This window comes from Saccopteryx leptura, chromosome 3 (genome assembly GCF_036850995.1).
Source record: "Saccopteryx leptura isolate mSacLep1 chromosome 3, mSacLep1_pri_phased_curated, whole genome shotgun sequence".
In the NCBI taxonomy this organism is placed as follows: Eukaryota; Metazoa; Chordata; class Mammalia; order Chiroptera; family Emballonuridae; genus Saccopteryx; species Saccopteryx leptura.
The window spans coordinates 79,372,337-79,390,842 of NC_089505.1; the positions used below are offsets into that span (position 1 = coordinate 79,372,337).

The window sequence follows — 18,506 nt, forward strand, 5'->3', positions numbered from 1 at the left end:
AGATAACTCGGTACTCTGTTGGTTTCTTGAATTCCAGGCTTTAGTTCTTTCAACAGGCTTGGGAAGTTCTAGTTTATTATTTGTTTGAATATGTTCTCCATTCCATTTTCTCTCTCTTCTCCTTCTGATATACCCATTATTCTTATGTTGGTCTTTCTGATGGAGTCCGACAATTCCTGTAGGGCTTTCTTATTTTTTTAAAATTTATGAGTCTCTCTCCTCTTCTCTCTGTAGTGTCTCTAGTTGCCTGTATTATATGTCACTAATTCTCTTCTCTATCTGGCCTGTTTTATTAGCTAAGCTTGTTAGCTCAGTTTTCAGTTTATGAATTGAGTTTTTCATCTCTGATTTGTTTTCATAGTTTTAATTTCCTTAGTAATGTATTCTTTCTATTCGTTGAATTGTTTCTTGAGCTTCCTAAATTACCTTTCTGTGCTTTCTTGTATATCCCTGATTATTTTTAGTACTCCAATTTTAACTTCTCTGTCATTTAACTCCAAGATTTCCAAGCTATTGAAGTTTTTTTCCTATCTGAGCATAATCTCTGTCTTTTTTATCCATGATATTTGATTTCTTTTTTTCTTAATGGCATTTGAGAGTGGTATTATTAATTGCACTAATAAGAGTTGATATAAAATTTTTTTTGAGAAAACACAGTGAAAAACTGAAAATTCTATGGTTTTAAGTGGAACAAAAAATACATAAAACAGAGGGCCTGAGTTGGAGAAAGTGACAAAGAGGCAAAAAAAAGAAAAAATGAGGTAAGAACCCACAAAATGCTACAAGGAAAAAATTTAGATTAAGAATAAAATAATTTGTTTGTAAATGACAGTTGAATGAAAGAAATAGTGAAAGAAAGAAGAAGAAAAGAAGAAAAAGAGAAAAAATAAGTGAAAAATTAAAATTCTATTATATTAAGTGGAACAAAATCTACATAGAATGAAAGGCCAGCATTGGCGGAAATGCTAATGAGGTAAAAAGTGAAGTAAAAAGCACACAAAATACCACAAGAAAAAATTTTAATTCATAATAAAATAATTTGTTTGTGACTGAGGATCAAATGAGAGAAAAAGTGAAAGAGAAAAGAAGAAACAAAAAAAGAGAGAAAAAAAGATAAAAGAAAAAAAGAAAAGGAATGGAAAATGTAACACCTCTGGGTAATGACATTCAAAATGAAAAGAGAATAATAAAATGGGAAAAGAATAGAATGTCTAATGTGGAAGAAAAAAAAGATTAAAAATGAAAGAAACAAATTAAAAAAGTTATAAAGACTGGATTTTTTCTGAATTTGGGAGGTTATCTTCTTTCTTTTTATTTCTTCTCTCTCTTTTTGGGCAGTAGTGCTGTATCTCAGGTTCTGCCCCTGTGGCACTCAGGCAGAGATTTGCAGTTGATGTGTCGCTATGGTGATTACATAAACTAGGCCTCCATCCCGTTGGTAGATGAGGCTTGTTAGTGTTTGCAGGCTCTGATAATGGGAGAGTTCATTTTTCCTTAGCCTCTCCCCAAATCTCTCCTTCCTGAAACACAGCCTGGGGACACAGCTGTGAAGTTGCCCCAGCCACTGCCTGGAGAGCAAGAGGCTCTAAGAGCTGCCAAATCTCCCCTCTATCCCTGCTCAAATCTGGGTTCTGGGGAGGGCTTTGCCAGCCAGAGCCACCAGTGTAATCAGGCAAAGCTGGGAGCCGATTGACTTTCTGGTGTCTTTCTATGAGCCTTTGGGCATGTCTAGAATGCCTCAGCGCTCCGTGGGTCTAGTCTCCCCAGGGTATTTACACTTTATAACCTGTATCAGCTGGCAGGAAGATGCCCCAGTCACTGCCTGCAGAGCAAGAAGCCCTAAAAGCTGACAAGTCTCTCCTCCAGGTCCGTTCAAAGCATAGCCCTGGATATGACAGCTTTACCAACCAGAGCCACCAGCTTAGGCAGGCAGGGGAGTGAGCTGACTTCTGGTCAGGCTCCTTCCTAAGGTTCCCCAGGTATGTCTAGTTAAAGTTTGCTTCAGTGCTCTGCAGGCCTCCGTGGGTCTGCCTCCACAGGCTTCTCCTTTGTTTGGAAGCCTACAGCCCAGCCCGCCCTACTTCCACAGTGTTCTCTGAGGTCTGTTCCATGGGACTGTACTTTTTCGCTTAAGTCACAGGCCTGTGAATGAAGGCTTTGTTAGCCAGAGCCACCAGCGTCAGCCAGCTGGACAGTAAGCAGACTGCGGGTTAGTCTCCTTTCAGTGATCTTCAGGTCTGCTTTCCAGCAGCTGCATACAGGCTGTCTGTGTGCTCTTCCCCCCACCGCTTCCGAAGTTCTCCTCAATGGGAGTTTGCTTTGTTAGTCTGTAAGGCTGGCGGAGATGTCCCACCTGGACAGGTCCGGGCGTAGGGAAGCTGGCTCTGGAAACTTCCTGTACTGTTGTTTGGGAAGCCGGGATTATACAGAAACTCTGGCCATAGCCCACACAGGGGACCACTTCTGACAGTCTCTGACCCAGCCCCTCCATCCCTCCGGGAATGAGGGAGCCCATGCCAGAAGCACCAGGTGGATCCACTTGCACACTGCCCATGCTCGCTGACTGGGAGACCAGGAGTAAACAAAGCCCAAAGCTGCTCTGGTATGAATCTCTGCAAGCAACCCCCTCCCCCACCTCTATTGGGGTTTGCTGCTGGCATTAGCTCCACATTGGCGAACTCAAGCAGAGCCGTGGGCACACTCTCTCCTTGGCTTGAACATCTCTGCCTTAGCCAGCTTCTTCTCTCTTCCCTCGCCCACCCTTCTTCTCAGTTCCGAATGAAAACAGCTCTTCCTCAGATCAGTGAGGAAAGCAGAATACTCTGTTCTCCATCTTATTTCCTTCAGAGTGGATTATATAAATATATTCAGCCACCTTTTTGTCCAGTCGTACCTTTGTTTGATGTATGCGTATTTCAGATGCTCCTGGGATTGTTTTTCTGTCTCTAGTTGTTGAACTTGTTGAAATTTCAGGGAGAGGTATCGGGAGCACCCCTCACAGTGCCATTTCTCTGACGTCTGGGATTATGTCTTAAAGACAAAAGAAATACATAAAAATGGACTGCTATGATCAGGCTGTTTATGAAGATCATATGTGACATGCATAACAAATGGATTAGGGAAATGCAATATTTATATAGACCCAATAAAATAACAACAGTAATTAAACCTCAATATTGTGTTCAAGCAATGCATGTGAATGGCTTACATGGATTGGATTGAGCATGCTGTCCTCACATATTCTGTGGCAGTCCCAAACACATTAAAAAAGACAAATGAGAAGAAAAACAACTTAGGTGATACTTCAAGTCTTGTGGTTTTAGCTCAGGGCATGGGAATGGATTGGCTGGGTATAAATGGTTCTTAAAAAGCAGATATGAGGAAGCAAGGAAGTAATCAGCTGTTCAGTGTTTGTGTGTGTGTGCCTGCATGTGTGTGTGTGCATGTGTGTTCACAAAGTAACTGCACCTGTCTGCTTGAGAAAATGCAGAAGTGGGTGCTGAGGTTGGAGGGGGTCTTATCTGGATGATTCAGAACAAAGAGTCTGGATTTACTCTAAGAACAGTGAAGCCCATAAGGGATTTGAAACAGAAAATGACAGATTCTGACAGAGATTTGGAGAGACTGATGTGAAGAGTGAACTGGAGAAGGGAGTGGGGGCTTGGAGCTCAGAACCCAAGGAGGTTATAGAAATGACCACTGTCCTGGGAGTGTGTGTATGGTGACCTTCCCTCCCTGCCTTGACTGGAGACAGAAAGGTGCCCTCAGAGGCAGTGAGATAAGGGATGGAAGAGAGAGGCCTGGGGAAGGGGAGGGTCTGGTCATACCCTCTGCTCCCACAGGAGAGCCCAACTCTCTGTCCTGGCCCTGGGACACAGGTTCTGCCTCTCACAGTGTCCACCTGACTTCCTGTTCCTGTTTCTGTGAGCAGCAGGATATCCATCTCCGTGTCCCTCACCTCAGAGTAAATCATTTGACTTCTTTCTGCTTCTACAGAGCAGCTTGATGCTGGCTGTCATGGTCCTTTTCAAACTGTGCAGTCTTGAGAATTTAGCTTAGGGCACATCCATGAGAGTTCTGTTAGAAGACTGGAAACACACACACACACACACACACACACACACACCACAATTATATATTGATGTGGCACTACCACCTGAATGGTTGAACAACACTTCTGCAGGTATCTCATCTCTTGATCTCATTTCCCTCACTTGTAGCAGCAGCCTGATACCAACCCCTCCCCTACAAACGGGGTGACAATTCACCCCATCTGAGATACAGGGGAGAGGAGACCAGCCATTCAAAGCCAGATGGGTGTTTTGGAGATCTGGGAAATTGACAAGCAGAGACACCACATCTAGTAGAGCAAGGGAAAGAATTGAGACTCAAACCACTCATGTAGTCACCTGCATCGTGACAGAGACCGTGAAGTGCAGTGGGAGGTTATGATGTTTCCATCACGTGGTGCTGACCAGATTGATGAGTCTGTGGAACAAGGTGAACGTTCACATCTACCTCACACCTCGTACGGTAATGGAGGTCAGATGGGCTACAGATGAAAATGTGAAAAGCAAATAAATTTCTTTTCCTTTTGCAAATAAAAACAGGAAAATACATTGCTAGCTTGTGCAATACAAAGTTCTCTTCAACTGGACACAAATCCATGAACTTAGTGGAAAGATGGGTACAGCGGAATCTGGTAATGTTATGAACTTCTGTTCCTCACAGACACCAGCAGGGAGCGAAGAGGAAACCACACAATGGGACTCAGTGGCAGAAGGTATGTGTGATGCCAAAATCAGACAGTGGGCTGGTACTGAGGTCATTTAAGGAATATGTAGACATCTATAATGTGACAGCAGATACCAGAAAAGGAAGCAAGAACTTTAATAAGTGAATTACATTTACATGCAAATGTACAGTAATATTTTAATTGGCACTGAGCTTTGTAAATGCTTGAAGAAATGTACATTAAACCACAGGATGGTGACAATACACACGATGAATGGCTAAAATAAAGAGGGCAGAAAACGCTAAGGGTTGGCATGGATGTGACCCTGCCAGGACCCTCAGACACAGGAAAAGGATTGGAAATGTGATATCCACTCTGTGAGAGTTGCTGAGCAGAATCTTTCACAAGTGAGCACCCTCAAGGACCATGGTTGGCGTCCTGTTGTGCTGTATAGAGCCAGACTGTCAGGGGCTGAGTCAGAACAAGACCCTGGTTCCCGCACTCTCTGAGCAGGAGTTCAGATCAGGCAGAAAGATGAAAACCTGGAAATTAGGAAAGACCTGATATGTCTCCTGAGACCATGGAGTCCTCCTGATTGCTCCCTTTTCTCTTCATCATAGAAAAACCCAGAGCCAGGCCCAGGGCGGGGCTGTACCCTTGTTGTGTGTCCATAGCTGTGGGAACCCAGAAGGGCAGCATACCCTGACTGCACATCCTGTGTATCTCTGTCCTTCAGGCCCAGGGGCTCCTCCATCTGCAGAGCGAGAGCACTTTGAGCAGACACCATGCTTTCCCTCCTCTCCGCTCTTCTCTGCCTTGGTCAGTTGTGGACACGGGGAGGGGGCAGCACAGTCGGTTAGGGAGGCTACACCCCTTTGTTCATGGGAACCTTAGGCTCAGGCAGCTTTTGAGGTTGGGGTCCTGTAGAGAAAGGATTCAGCTCCAACGTCCAGGTACAAACCTCTGACAGGGACTCTCTTGCAGGGCTGAGTCTGGGCCAGAGGACCTGTGTGCAGACAGGTGAGTCCTCTCCAAGATTCCCTTCCTCACCTTGTGTTTCAGGCCCCAGGGCTCATGGGGGCCCAGAGGCCTTGATATGAGGCGGTGAAACAGGAAGAATTGGGCTGAGTTGGGAGATCAGAGGTGGGAAAGGTGTTTCTAATGCAACCTCTGTGTTTTTCCCCCCAGGGACCATCCCCATACCCACAGTCCTGTCTGAGCCAGAGTCTCTGATCCCCTTGGGAAGCTCTGTGACCATATGGTGTCAGGGTACAGCAGGGGGCAAGGAGTTCGAGCTGTATAAAGAAGAAAAACATTCAATTTGGAATGCACACGCCGTGGAAGCCCACCAACAAGTGCAAATTCTCCATCACAAACATGACAGAGCATGACGCAGGGTGATATCACTGTTATTACATCTGCCCTACTGGCTGGTCTGAGTACAGTGACCCCCTGGACCTGATGGTGACAGGTGAGGGGACACTCAGGGGTCGGAGCCTCAGGCTCTGCCCTCAGGAAGGGGGTCTACTCTCAGGTGATCTCCCCTCTCACAGCCCAGCCCTGGGGGACAGGAGGGAGGTTTGAGCCCATTTAACACGTTGCCTCCACCTCTCCTCGGAATCGACAGCAAACCCAGCCTCTCATGTTGTGGACTGTAAATGGCAAAAAGCCATTGTAGATTTGAGGCTTAGCAAAAGGCTAAGTTCTCCCCTCTCCACCTCCATATTTGGCTGTGATGCTGAGTATTTGCACCCACTCTACTTGCTTCCTTGGGTTGCTGATAGCAATATACATGCCCTTCCTCTGACTTTTTGTTTGTTTCAGAAGTTGGTAGATTTCACTAATGTATCCTGTTTTTGCCTTGGGAGAGTTCCTGTCTTAGCCTTGGATGTACAACTTTGTATCAAGGTCCTTGATTTGCATATGGCTATATAATAAAGCAAACTGGGGCTATGGGGCACTCGGATACTGCCAGGCATGTTGAAGAGTCCTCCCAGTCCCATTGTTATTGTTTTGATAAGTGTGTTTCCTTAATTCCGCACCATTATCAGTAGCTGCGCTGGTCCGCGGCAAGTAGCGCCCAGATGACTTGAGTACGATGAAACTAAAACCGAAGGAAGGTGACGGAACTCCCCAAAGTGAAGTGCACACAGTGAGTAAAGAAAGTTTTTGGGTAAGTGTAGTTGGGAGTAAAAGTTTATGGGACAGATAGGGTCAAAATTAAGGGACCTTTATGTAGAAATGTTTCCGTATGAAGACAAATCATTGTCTGAAGTGTATCAGGGTGAGCTGGATACAGAGAGATGTGAAAACGAGGATAACTTGGAGTCTGAGGATGAAAGGGGGGATGAAGAATTTGTGGCTATGGCTGCCTTAGCCACGGGGCTTCTGCTGCCCTCAGCTCCTTCCTATGTTCAACCCTCTGCTCCTCAGTTTTCTTATCGGGCTGATTGCGGAGTCTGTAGCTCAAAATCTGGGAAATCCCCTCTCCAACAATCTATAGACCAGGCTTGAAATGTGGGGGAAGCAATATATGATGGCTTTACCCGTTTTCCTGTTGTAGAAAGACAGGATGATACAGGGAGACTAGTGCGAGAACATGAACCTGTACCTTTTAGAGCTCTGAAAGAGCTTAAACTTGTTTGTGTTCAGTATGGGCCTACTGCCCCTTTTCCACTTGGTTTATTAAATACTATTAGGGCAAAGGCTCTTCCACCAAATGACTGGAAGGCGATTGCTTGTGCTTGTCTCTTCGAGGGTGATTATTTGCTGTGGAAGTTGGACTTTCATGAAGGGGCTGTTGAGGTAGGAGAAAAATCTCAGCATAGTCAACCTGAGCCACCAGTTACAGTGACTATAGAATTTGAGAATAGATAAAAGACTCAGGTATTAGGAAAATTACAGCTTTTCTTGTCATGGTCTGATTTTCTTTAATGTTTTAACTACAATCTTCTGAAGTATCACTTTGTTTCTTTCTTATTCTTTGCCTGGAAATTGAGGCAGGGGACCTGTGTTGGATCTGACTATAGAAAATATCCCAGCAGCTGCCGAGAGCAAATTTTCTCTGGGAGATTTTGTTTAGTCACATCCTTCTGTCCCTCTGTCAGAAAATGCCCTGACTAATATCAGGTAGGCATCTTTCTAATCTGGATGTGCTCCGAAGTCCCGGGTTTCTCTCTGGTTTGTCTGGTTCGTCTAATTCTTGTTTCTGTTTAGTCTTTGTTTAATGTTGTCAAAATGTGTCTGTTTTTAAGGCCTGAATTAAGGTTTTTTTGCATGCAAAAAATGGAAATGCTGGCTCTAATATTTAAAAAAAATAAAATGATTTTAGAACTTGTAAGGAGAGCTCATTTAAATTTAAATGGAATAGAATGTAGATCCTTAAGACTTACTGATTTGGTTAGTGCATTGTGAGGTATGTTCAGAGTTAGGAGCCAAATAGCAATTTAAATATTAGGATTAGTCAAAGTTGTGTTTTTTGTGTGTAAATTGTCTTGTTATGTGTAAGGTTATACTCAGGCAAAACAAAGGAATTGAGCAAAATTAAGCAGAGCCCTAATAAGTCATTTCAGGAATTTGTCTCATGGCTAATTCAGGCAGTTAGAAGAATAGTATAAGGGTGCTAATTCTGCTTCTCAGGCCACGTCCTGCAAAAGGGCCCCAAGAAAATTGGTGATTTGGCTCCTCTGATTTTGCCAATTGGATTAAAAAAATAGGTCAGGAACGCCCTGAAATGGAACTAACAATACAAGGGTATAAATTTAAAGGACTGATACTGGGGCTGATGTATCTGTTATTGCTAAGCTACATTGGCCTCCTTCCTGGCCCACTCATGACAATGGGAAGATAAAGAAGGTCATTCTGGAGTTTTTCAGCCTTATGTGCTCCCTGGATTGCCAGCTAATTTGTGGGGTAGAGATGTTTTGAAAAATACGGGAGCATTACTTGTCAGTCCTAATAATTTAGTCAATACTCAAGTGCTTAATCAGGAATTTTTAAAAGAACAGTGGGGAATTCTCACCCCCATAGAAGTGGCACCCAATACCAGAAGGTGTGGATTAGAATATCAAAATTTAGCATAGGGGCCTTGGTAGTTCCTGCTACCCCAATAATGCATTGTGCAGACCCAATTACTTGGAAATCAGATAATCCTGTATGGGTAGACCAATGGACCCTTTCTCAGGAGAAATTTAGGGCAGCTGCTCAATTGGTACAAGAGCAGCTACAGCTTGGGCACATTGAACCATCTAATAGTCCATGGAATATGCCTGTATTTGTCATTACTTGAAGGATTGCTTTTTTACTATTCCTTTAAGTCCGCATAATTGCAAGCATTTTGCAGCACCCTAAGGCATACATAATTCATTATATGGATGATATTCTTATTGCTCATCCAGATAAAAACACTGTTGACCACTTTGCAACAACTAGAATATTCTTTGAAAGAATCAGGACTTTATATAGCTCCTGAAAAAGTACAGCAATCTTTACCTTTTTCTTATTTAGGACAAATTATTGAGGGACAACAAATTCGTCCACAGAAAATAGAAATCAGGACAGATCATTTGCAAACTTTAAATGATTTCCAGAAACTGTTAGGAGACATTAATTGGCTTAGACCTTCCTTGAAATTAACTACCAGGGAACTGAAACCACTTTTTGATAGTCTTAGAGGCTTGGCTGAACCAGCTTCTCCTCGGCTACTTACAGCTGCGGGACAACAAGCTTTAAAGCTTGTAGAAAAGGCCTTGGAGCAAGCACAATTAAAACGCATAAATCCTGAAGAATCAATTGCCTTACTAATTTGTCCCTCGAGTTACACTCCAATGGGACTATTGTGGCAAGCTTCAGGTCCTACTGAATGGATTAATTTGGTTGTTACTTTTAAAAAAGTTTTATCTTTGTATTTTGATTTTGTCGCCTCCTTGATTATCAAGGGGTGTAGGTGACTCTCACAGCTTAGAGGTTTTGAGCCTCAAATTATTGTTGTCCCTTTTTAAAATTAATTAATTAATTTATTTATTTATTATAGAGACAGAGAGTGAGTCAGAGAGAGGGATAGACAGGGACAGAGAGAGATGAGAAGCATCAATCATTAGTTTTTCATTGTGCATTGCAACACCTTAGTTGTTCATTGATTGCTTTCTCATATGTGCCTTGACCGCAGGCCTTCAGCAGACCGAGTAACCCCTTGCTGGACCCAGCGACTTGGGGTTCAAGCTGGTAGGCTTTTGCTCAAACCAGATGAGCCCGCGCTCAAGTTGGCGACCTCGGGGTCTCGAACCTGGGTCCTCTGCATCCCAGTCTGACGCTCTATCCACTGTGCCACTGCCTGGTCAGGCTTGTTGTCCCTTTTTCAAAGGATCAACAACAATGGCTCTGGGAAACTTCCACTAAATGGCAAATCACTTTTACAAATTTTAGAGGCCAAATTGATTCTCACTACCCAGCTGATAAAATAGTTCAATTAATTACTACATTTGTCTTTCCTCAGACAATTGTTAATGATCCCATTCCTGAAGCACCTACAATCTTTACTGATGGATCCAGCTCAGGAATAGCAGGCTTAACAATCAATGGACAAATTTATACTAAAATAATTCGCCTTGAAATCAACTTAAAGACTAGAATTACATGCCGTTATCATGGCTTTTCAGCATTTGCCATACTCCTCCTTTAATCTATATACAGACAGCAAATATTTCCACTATAGAGACTGCTGTCTTAGGGACAACTGCTGATGATCTATTTCAGCAGTTTCTCCTTCTTCAAAGACTTGTACGTCAACATAGAGCTCCACGTTTTATAGGACATATTTGAGCTCACTCCATGCTCCCTGGAGCTTTAGCACAAGGGAATACCCTTGTTGATCAAGCTACCCAAAAGAAAATTATTTGGAGCAACCATGACAGATCGATCAATTCAGTCTCATACTATTCATCACCAGAATGCTGCAGCCCTATGTAAACAATTTCAACTTTCTCGGGAAGCAGCATGGCAGATTGGTAAATCCTGTCCAAGGGGTCCTATACTACAATCTGCCCCTTCATTTGGAGTTAACCCTCAAGGACCCCTATCAGGACAACCTTGGCAAATGGATGTTACTCATATACCTTCATTTGGCAAACAGTCCTATGTCCACGTTACAGTGGTTACTTATTCTGGATTTATGGTAGCCTCTGCTAGGACAGGAGAGGCTGTTAAGCATGTTATAGCTTATTGTCTGTATGCATTTTCTATTATTGGACTTCTTGATGTGATTAAAGCTGATAATGCTCCTGCATATGTAGCAAAAGCATTTACTGTATTTTGTCAAACCTTTCAAATTACGGGTATTTCTTACAATCTTTAAAGTCAAGGTATTATTAAAGTGCACCCAGCAAATATTTAAGGTCAATTTAAAAAATATAAAAGGGGGAGTCATATCCTGGATTTCCTGAAAATCTTTTAAAGGAAGATTCCTTATCTTTCAAAAATTTTCTTTTGAATGTTGATAAACAGGAGACACCAAATCCTTTTCTCCTGCAAACTTCTACCCTCTTTTATTTGTTCCACCTAATAACACTGTTTTGTCTTTTTCCAAATAGTTCCAGATATACAGAAAACGTTGATATAGGTGGATGGGGATCCTCAAACCCCTCAGCAAGATCTTCTGAGCATGGCTTTTAAGGTACCAAGAGGCAGAAAAAGCCCAAAAGAGATCAGGTAAAATACTAGCACATGGCATACAACCTCAAAGGCTCCAATGCCCCAACAGGGCCTCATAGGACTCCATCAGGGCCCTGCTTCAATAGTGGAAAGGAAGGTCATTGAACCAAAGCCTGCCAGGCTTACATGCCTTTGCTGTGAGGAAGAAGGGACACTGGAAGGTAGGCTTCCCCCTCGCTTTTCTAAGGGAGGGTTCAGTCTCTTCCAGCCCTGCTCCAGCCACCTGTGACCTAACCTTGCCCAGAATGCTGGGGTTTGCCACTGAAGGCTGAAGGTGCCCAGGCCATCAGCCCCATCTATGACACTGTGGACGAGCCTAGGGTATTTCTTCCAAGTAGCAGGTAAACTTATCTCATTTACACAAGGGCCACTCAACTATGTCTTGCCTGAATATTCAGGTTTTTTATTCTTCCCTCAAAGATCTCTGTTGTGGGTGTTGATAGTCCTATTTTCTGCTGCTTTGTTTAATATATAGTGTTTGCTTTATTCCTCCTGCCTCAATGCCCTACTCATATTTTAGGCTAGGACCTACTCCTAATTTAGAGGTCCTTTTTTTCTTTTTTGCCAACTTACAAATTTACCTCTGCCACCCAGCTTAGTGTATCCCAAGGTTCTCTTTACCACCCCATGGCTGTAAAGCTCCAGTATAAGGCCCCCTGGGTTCATCTTTCCAGTTTAAAGAAAAAGGAAGCTCCGTCTTCATGCGTGCTGTGGATGGCTTTTCCAGTCTACCTGGGTCATTACCAGCTAGAAGCAGCAGTCTTTGGGACTTTGACGCTAGCTGCAGAGTGTGGAAGTGTGACAGCAATTCCAGTGCCATGTGGACTTCTCCTGGATGTGTTTCCTGGACTCCTGCTCCTGTGCAGCTTTTGATGGACTGAACTGGGGTTGGGTTGAATTTGCGGAAATTTGGAATGATGTTGGTGCCAACTTGGGCTTGGTGAACATATTAAGGACACTACTTTTTTATGGATTCTTGTTGTATTGGCCAAGAGTTTGCTTAAAGGCTTTAATCACTGTAATGTTTTAGAATATTTGGGTATCTTGTTAGTATTGGCTATACTAATTCTGTGTTTGTTCTGTATTTTTTCAGTCTGCCTCCAAACTATAATCTGGGAAACTAGGAAATCAGACGAGTGCAAATCTCAGCACACAAAGTAAAAGTAAAAAAGAAAAGGGGGATATGTTGTGGCCCATAAATGGGAAAAAGCCATTTTAGATTTGAGGCTTAGCAAAAGGCTAAGTTCTCCCCCCTCCATCTCCATATTTGGCTATGATGCTGAGTATTTGCACCCACTCTACTTGCTTCCTTGGGTTGCTGGAAGCAATATACATGCCCTTCCTCTGACTTTTTGTTTGTTTCAGATGTTGGTAGATTTCACTAATGTATCCTGTTTTTGCCTTGGGAGAGTTCCTGTCTTAGCCTTGGATGTGCAACTTTGTATCAAGGTCCTTGATTTGCATATGGCTATATAATAAAGCAAACTGGGGCTATGGGGCACTTGGATACTGCCAGGCATGTTGAAGAGTCCTCCAAGTCCCATCATTTTTGTTTTGATAAATGTGTTTCCTTAATTCCGCACCGTTATTAGGAGCTGCGCTGGTCCACAGAACTCTCAGCCCTGTCCAGCCCTGTCGTGATCTCAGGAGAGAACGTGACCCTCCAGTGTGGCTCAGGGCAGGGATTTGACTGGTTTGTTCTGACTCAGGAAGGAGAACATGGGCTCTGCTGGACCCAGGACTCACGTCAACATCTCATTGGAAAGTTCTAAGCCCTGTTTCCTGTGGGCGCTGTGACCCCCAACCACAAGCATACATTCAGATGCCATGGCTTTTTAAAGATAAAACCCCATGTGTGGTCACACCCCAGTGAGCCCCTGGATGTACTGGACTCAGGTGAGTGACCTGACTGCGTCCTTTTTCAGCAGTCAGTTCAGGTCCTGTCCCCAGGACACATCTGATGTTGGGTGAGAAGGAGGGGCCCTCAGTCATGGTCTCCCAGCAGAGATCTGTCCCTCAGAGTCCCTCCCACCCATGTGCTTCTTCCCCTCACCGTGGAGCGGAACTGGGTAGGTGAACTGGGGAGTAAGTTTTTGGGGTGGGCACAGAGCGGATGTAGGAGAAATTTCCAAGTGATCTGCAGACTCCTGGGTGACCCCCAGCCTCTCACTAGCCTTGTATCCTTGTTCCCAGAACCCTCTGAAGTCCCAGCGCCCCTCCTTATGGGGCCCATCTCCACAGCTGGTGAACCCCTCAACTGTGCTCAGAGAAAGCTCAGTGCACCCCAGGGCTTTCTGAGAATCTATGAGGAAATCTGATGTCTCCCAGATTCTCAAGGATGAGTTTTTGTCACAGGGATGCAGAGTCAGGCAGAGATGCTGGGAACGACAGGGCTCTCAGGGCTCTGAGATTGGCAGGTGACAGGTGGGGTGGCCATGGCAGAGGGAGATGTTGGGGCCAGGCTTGGGGAACCTCTTCCAGGCTCATGTGTGGAGATGGAATCACACCCCCCCCCACCCATACGGCCATCATGATCCCATGGAGGCTCTGAAGATCACTGCCCTTCCCCACAGAGTCAGGCACAGGGAGCGATAAGTGAGAGTCTCTCTCAGGAGGTGGTAGTTGGGTTCATGAGGTGTAGGGTCAGAGTCATTTAGAGGGGTTGAGGCACCTGTGGAGACACTGACATGGACACACTTTCCCTGTGTGGCCTCAGTGTTCCCAAGTATAAAAGGAGAGAATCGTGGCCCAGAGCTCAGATTTCCTTTCAGTTCAGTCTCTGAGCTCCTGGGAGAGGGGGCTCTCAGGGGAGCCCCCAGGGTGTGATGTTATGGAGAGTGTGCCCTCTGTAGCAGTGCTGCTGACACTGTAGAGGGAGGGACAGGCAGGACCATGGACTGAAGCTGCAAGCTGCTTAGTCAGAGGGAGAACAAGTTTTGGAATCAGACCTGGTACAGTTTCTAGTTCTATTGGCCCCTGTTTCAGGCTGGAAGGTCCCTTCCCTTCTCTGAGTGTCGGGTTCTTGTCTGTCCATCCCTGGTCCCATCCTGCTCACAGGCTGCGGTGACATCAGGTGACATAAGGTCCTCACAGAGCTCAGGAGGGCAGGGTCCCCAGCTCAGCCTGACCTTCTCAAAATGGTCTCAGGGTCCCACAGGATAGAGTCGGATACTGGGATAGACACAGTGTCCATGCCACACCCTTGTTTCTCCAATGTCCTTGCTGTGCTGGGTCAGGTAATAAGAAAGAACACTCAGCTCCAGGTGGGACATGGACAAGTGCCCCTGCAGATGAGGAGCTCAGAGCACGAAGCTGGTGTCCACCTGGGGGGCAGCATGAGGACAGCACAGGGAGCCCACAGTCCCGGGTTCAGGCCCAGCACAGGCCCCTCCAGGCTGGGTGACCTGGGGCATGTGGTGAACCTCTCTGAGCCTCATTGCAATAGGGGTGAGGTCAGCAATCCCTGTGCTTGAGTGTGGGAAGGGGGAAAGTAGATGGATGACAGCCCATCTGTGATGGCTTGCACACAGTAGGTGCTCATTAAACAGGATCTCTGGCTCATTCATGACATTACTCATGTTCAAGGTCACAAGTGGTACCTAACGTCGTGATTGGGGTCTCGGTGGCCCTCATCCTGCTGCTCTCTCTCCTCCTCTTCCTTCTACTCCGACACCAGCGTCAGAGCAAAGGCTGGATGTCAGATGAGTAGGGACAGGGTGACCTTGGTCAACAAAGGGGTCATTCGGGGCAGCAGCCACAGGAAAACCAAATAGATGAACAAGGTCAGTGAGAAAAAGATCTCCCCAAAATCTCGAATCAGAAAATCTAGAAAGAAAACCGTCAGTGTCAGCACAGATGCATGCGTGTGAGGTAATCTTTCATTGTTTTCAATCTCATGAAATAAGAAACACACACACGAGTGTGTTAAGGTTTCCTTCTCTCCTTTGTAATAACACAGGGAGGGGCTTCTACCCTCCCAGGGCAGAGACTGTCCCTCTTCACCAGCCCGGAGGAGGCTGGTGTCTAAGCTGATGCAGGAGTTACAGGCACAGAGCACAAACGCAGAGCCCTGCAGGTCAGCTGATTCCTGCCCTGACGACCCTCGACCTCTGCTGACCATGTTTCTGCTCTGTCCGTAACACCCCTGCCCCCTAAGCCATCTGCAGCCCCGCTGCGGACACCCAGATGGAGCCCTCTGTGAGAGGAAGAGAAGGCTGCCCTGTGGGAGGGGGCACAGGGGTTCAGGAGATGATGGATGAGGAACAAGTGGTGAAATTTGGGGTCAGGGGTGGGAAGGACGAAAATCCTCGCTGCAGGGCCTGGCACCTCCCCTCACCCCTGGGTTGGTGGCCCATCTGGAAGTAGGCAGGGTTGTACAGCCCTGAGATCTCAGGGACTTTGCCAGGAGACACACCCCTATTCTGCCCCAGCAGATGCTGCTGTGAAGGACCCACAGCCTGAGGAGGGTGTGGAGCTGGACTTTCAGGTGAGACCCCTGCTCCTGTCCAGGCCACCAAGGACCTTCCTGTTGCCCAGTTAATCCAATGGACACTTCCTCGTTCTCACCTCTTTCTGTTCACAGGAGCGTCCCACACTGACCTCTCCTTCTGGACACCCAAGTTGTCCTGCTGTGACTCACTTCTCCTCATTTCCTTGTGACATCACAGACTCTCCTATGTGGTCCCCTTTGCTGGCCTCTGATCCTCTGTCTGACCTTTTGCAGCCCAGGGTCTCAGGAGGACACATGAATCAGTGAATCACACAGAGGTCCCCAGGGCCCCCTTCATTCATTCACCAGCAGATGTGACGGGAGCTCACTGTTTACCGGCTCCATTTAGGGGCCAAAGTGCAGCCCTGAGCAACACGGTCTCCATATTCCTCCAGCTCACCTGTGGGGGAGGGAGACGCTGTGCAAACAAGGGGACAGTGTCCTCGAGAGCAAAGTGCTGTGAGGAAAATGGAGCAGGAGTGGGGTGATGGAGAGGACAGAGAAATAAAGAGGGGCAAAGGTCCTGAGACAGGACACACTTCTTTAGCAGGATGGGCCATGTGACTGGAGACAAATGAGCAAGAGACGGTGTGTTAGGATTAGAGTCGGGACCATAGAAGCATCCTGATTCCCTAAGGCTTAGGAAGTCCATCAGGAGAGTGACCTAATCTGATCTAAAGTTTCACATCATCACTCTGACAACAGGTGGATGATTGACTGGAGGGTGTCACCAGTGGAATCAGGGAACACTGTTTCTGTCTCACTGTCTCTGCAGCAGATCAGGCATGATGAAGTCCCCCAGGGAGTGACATATTCCTACGTGAACCACTCAGGATACAGACTCAGACAGGGTATGGCCACCTCTCCTTCCTCCCTGTTGGGCGTATTGCTGGACATGAAGGACAGACAAGCAGAAGAAGATAGGCCGATGAACACTCAGGTGGGTCTCACACTCTCCAGGACCCCGGGCTCCCCCCATCCCATCCATGTTCCATCTCCCTCATTCTCCCTCTGCTCCAGGTGGCTGCCTCTGACGCCTCCCAGGATGTGACCTATGCCCAGCTGATCCACGTGTCTCTGAGACAGGAGACAACTGCACCCCCTTCCTCCCTGTCAGAGGAGCCCCCAGTTGAGCCCAGCACTATGTGAACAGTACTAATGTGTGAGGACCCTGCCCAGCCCATCTTGTGAATCTCTCTCCCTTGTTCCCCTCCTGCCTCCTGTCTGACAGCAGCACCGTGTTCCCCAAACCCTCAGCCTCAGGAAGTACAGACACATCTCATCTCACTGGAGCGGAACCTGCACTGAGTGTTTCTGAATTTCTGCTCCCCGCCTGCTCCAGAGGAAACGAGAATTCTCACACCCGGGTTGTAGGAAGTGCACCCACGGGGTGGGGAAGGTGGAGATGGATGATCAGTGTCGCTGACTTCAAGAATTTAAAAACATTTTCAATTTTATTTAGAAAATTAACTTTAATAGGGTGACATTGATCAATAAGAGTACGTAGGTTTCAGGTCAACATTTCTATAGCATTTGAACTGTTGATTATGTTGTGTACACACCACCCAAAGTCAAATCATTTTCTGTCACCTTATACATGTCCCTCTTTATACCCTTCTTCCCACCACCTCCCTCACATATGTACATTCCCCACCTCTGCTTACCACTTCACTCTTTTCTATGCCCATGAGTCTCAGTTTTATATCCCACCTATGTGTGAAATCATGCAGTTCTTAGCTTTTTCTGATTTACTTATTTCACTCATTATACTGTTCTCAAGGTTCATCCATGTTGTCATAAATGTCACTATGTCATCATTTCTAGTGGCTTAGTAGTATTCCATTGTATATATGTACCACTTCTTCTTTATTCAATCCTCTATTTAGGGACACTTTAATTGTTTCCATGTCCTCGCCACCATGAATAATGCTGTGATGAATATGGGGGTGCATGTGTCTTTATGTACCAATGCTTTTGAGTTTTGAGGGAGATGCCCAGCAGAGGGACTGCTGGGTATATGGTAGTTCTATTATTAGTTTTTTGAGGAAGCACTATTCTTTCTTCATGCACCTTGGCCATAGAGAACAATTTATGAATTTGACTGCAAAGGCAAGGGAAGTAAGGTTAAAAATAAATGAACAGGCCTATATTAAACGTAAAAGCTTCTGCTCAGAAAAATAAACTGATAACAAAACAAATAGAAAGCCCACTAAATGGGGGATGATATCTGCAAACATCAGCTCTGATAAGGGGTTAATATCCAAAATATATAAAGAACTCAAAAAGCTCAGGAATGAACAAGAGAACAAACCAATTAAAAAATTGGAGAGGTCCAAAAAAAAAAAAATGAGAGAGAACCTGAACATTCTTTTCTTCCAGGGTGACATACAAATGGCCAACAGATATATGAAAAGATGCTCATCTTCACTAGTTACTAGAGAAATGCAAATCAAAACTACAATGAGATATAGTTCACACCTGTTAGCTTGGCTACTATCAACAAGACAGGTAATAAAAGTGTTGGAGCATTTTTAACTTACAGTCTCCTTATAATTTTCACATATATAACACAGT

The 18,506-nt window shown here is 45.4% G+C and overlaps 3 protein-coding genes across 3 annotated transcripts in view; 2 read left to right on the forward strand and 1 right to left on the reverse strand.

Moving 5' to 3' along the window:
* LOC136399387 (leukocyte immunoglobulin-like receptor subfamily B member 3-like) overlaps positions 1–6,906 on the forward strand; it is a 22,908-nt gene extending 16,002 nt beyond the window's left edge. The window contains exons 2-4 of the mRNA XM_066374464.1: positions 4,732–4,783; positions 5,720–5,755; positions 5,924–6,906. Coding sequence (XP_066230561.1) covers positions 4,732–4,783; positions 5,720–5,755; positions 5,924–6,126 — 291 coding nt within the window. The 3' untranslated portion in view covers positions 6,127–6,906. The remainder of the gene's footprint in view (positions 1–4,731; positions 4,784–5,719; positions 5,756–5,923) is intronic.
* LOC136399388 (leukocyte immunoglobulin-like receptor subfamily A member 3) overlaps positions 1–18,506 on the reverse strand; it is a 117,503-nt gene that overhangs the window by 34,603 nt on the left and 64,394 nt on the right. The gene's annotated exons all lie outside the window — the stretch shown is intronic.
* LOC136397155 (leukocyte immunoglobulin-like receptor subfamily B member 4) lies at positions 6,834–17,311 on the forward strand. The gene is made up of 6 exons (XM_066371736.1): positions 6,834–6,908; positions 13,036–13,136; positions 13,314–13,339; positions 15,877–15,929; positions 16,708–16,872; positions 16,953–17,311. The coding sequence occupies exons 1-6, from the start codon at positions 6,834–6,836 to the stop codon at positions 17,079–17,081; spliced, it is 549 nt and encodes a 182-aa protein (XP_066227833.1). The 3' UTR covers positions 17,082–17,311.

What these genes read in the sequence shown, in the direction of transcription:
- LOC136397155 (XM_066371736.1), top strand. Translation starts at nt 6,834, where the DNA reads ATGAAACTAAAACCGAAGGAAGGTGACGGAACTCCCCAAAGTGAAGTG. An exon ending in TCAGGGCAGGGATTTGACTG is followed by an intron (nt 13,137 to 13,313) that starts GTTTGTTCTGAC and finishes GTCACACCCCAG; the next exon opens with TGAGCCCCTGGATGTACTGG. An exon ending in CCTGGATGTACTGGACTCAG is followed by an intron (nt 13,340 to 15,876) that starts GTGAGTGACCTG and finishes CTGCCCCAGCAG; the next exon opens with ATGCTGCTGTGAAGGACCCA.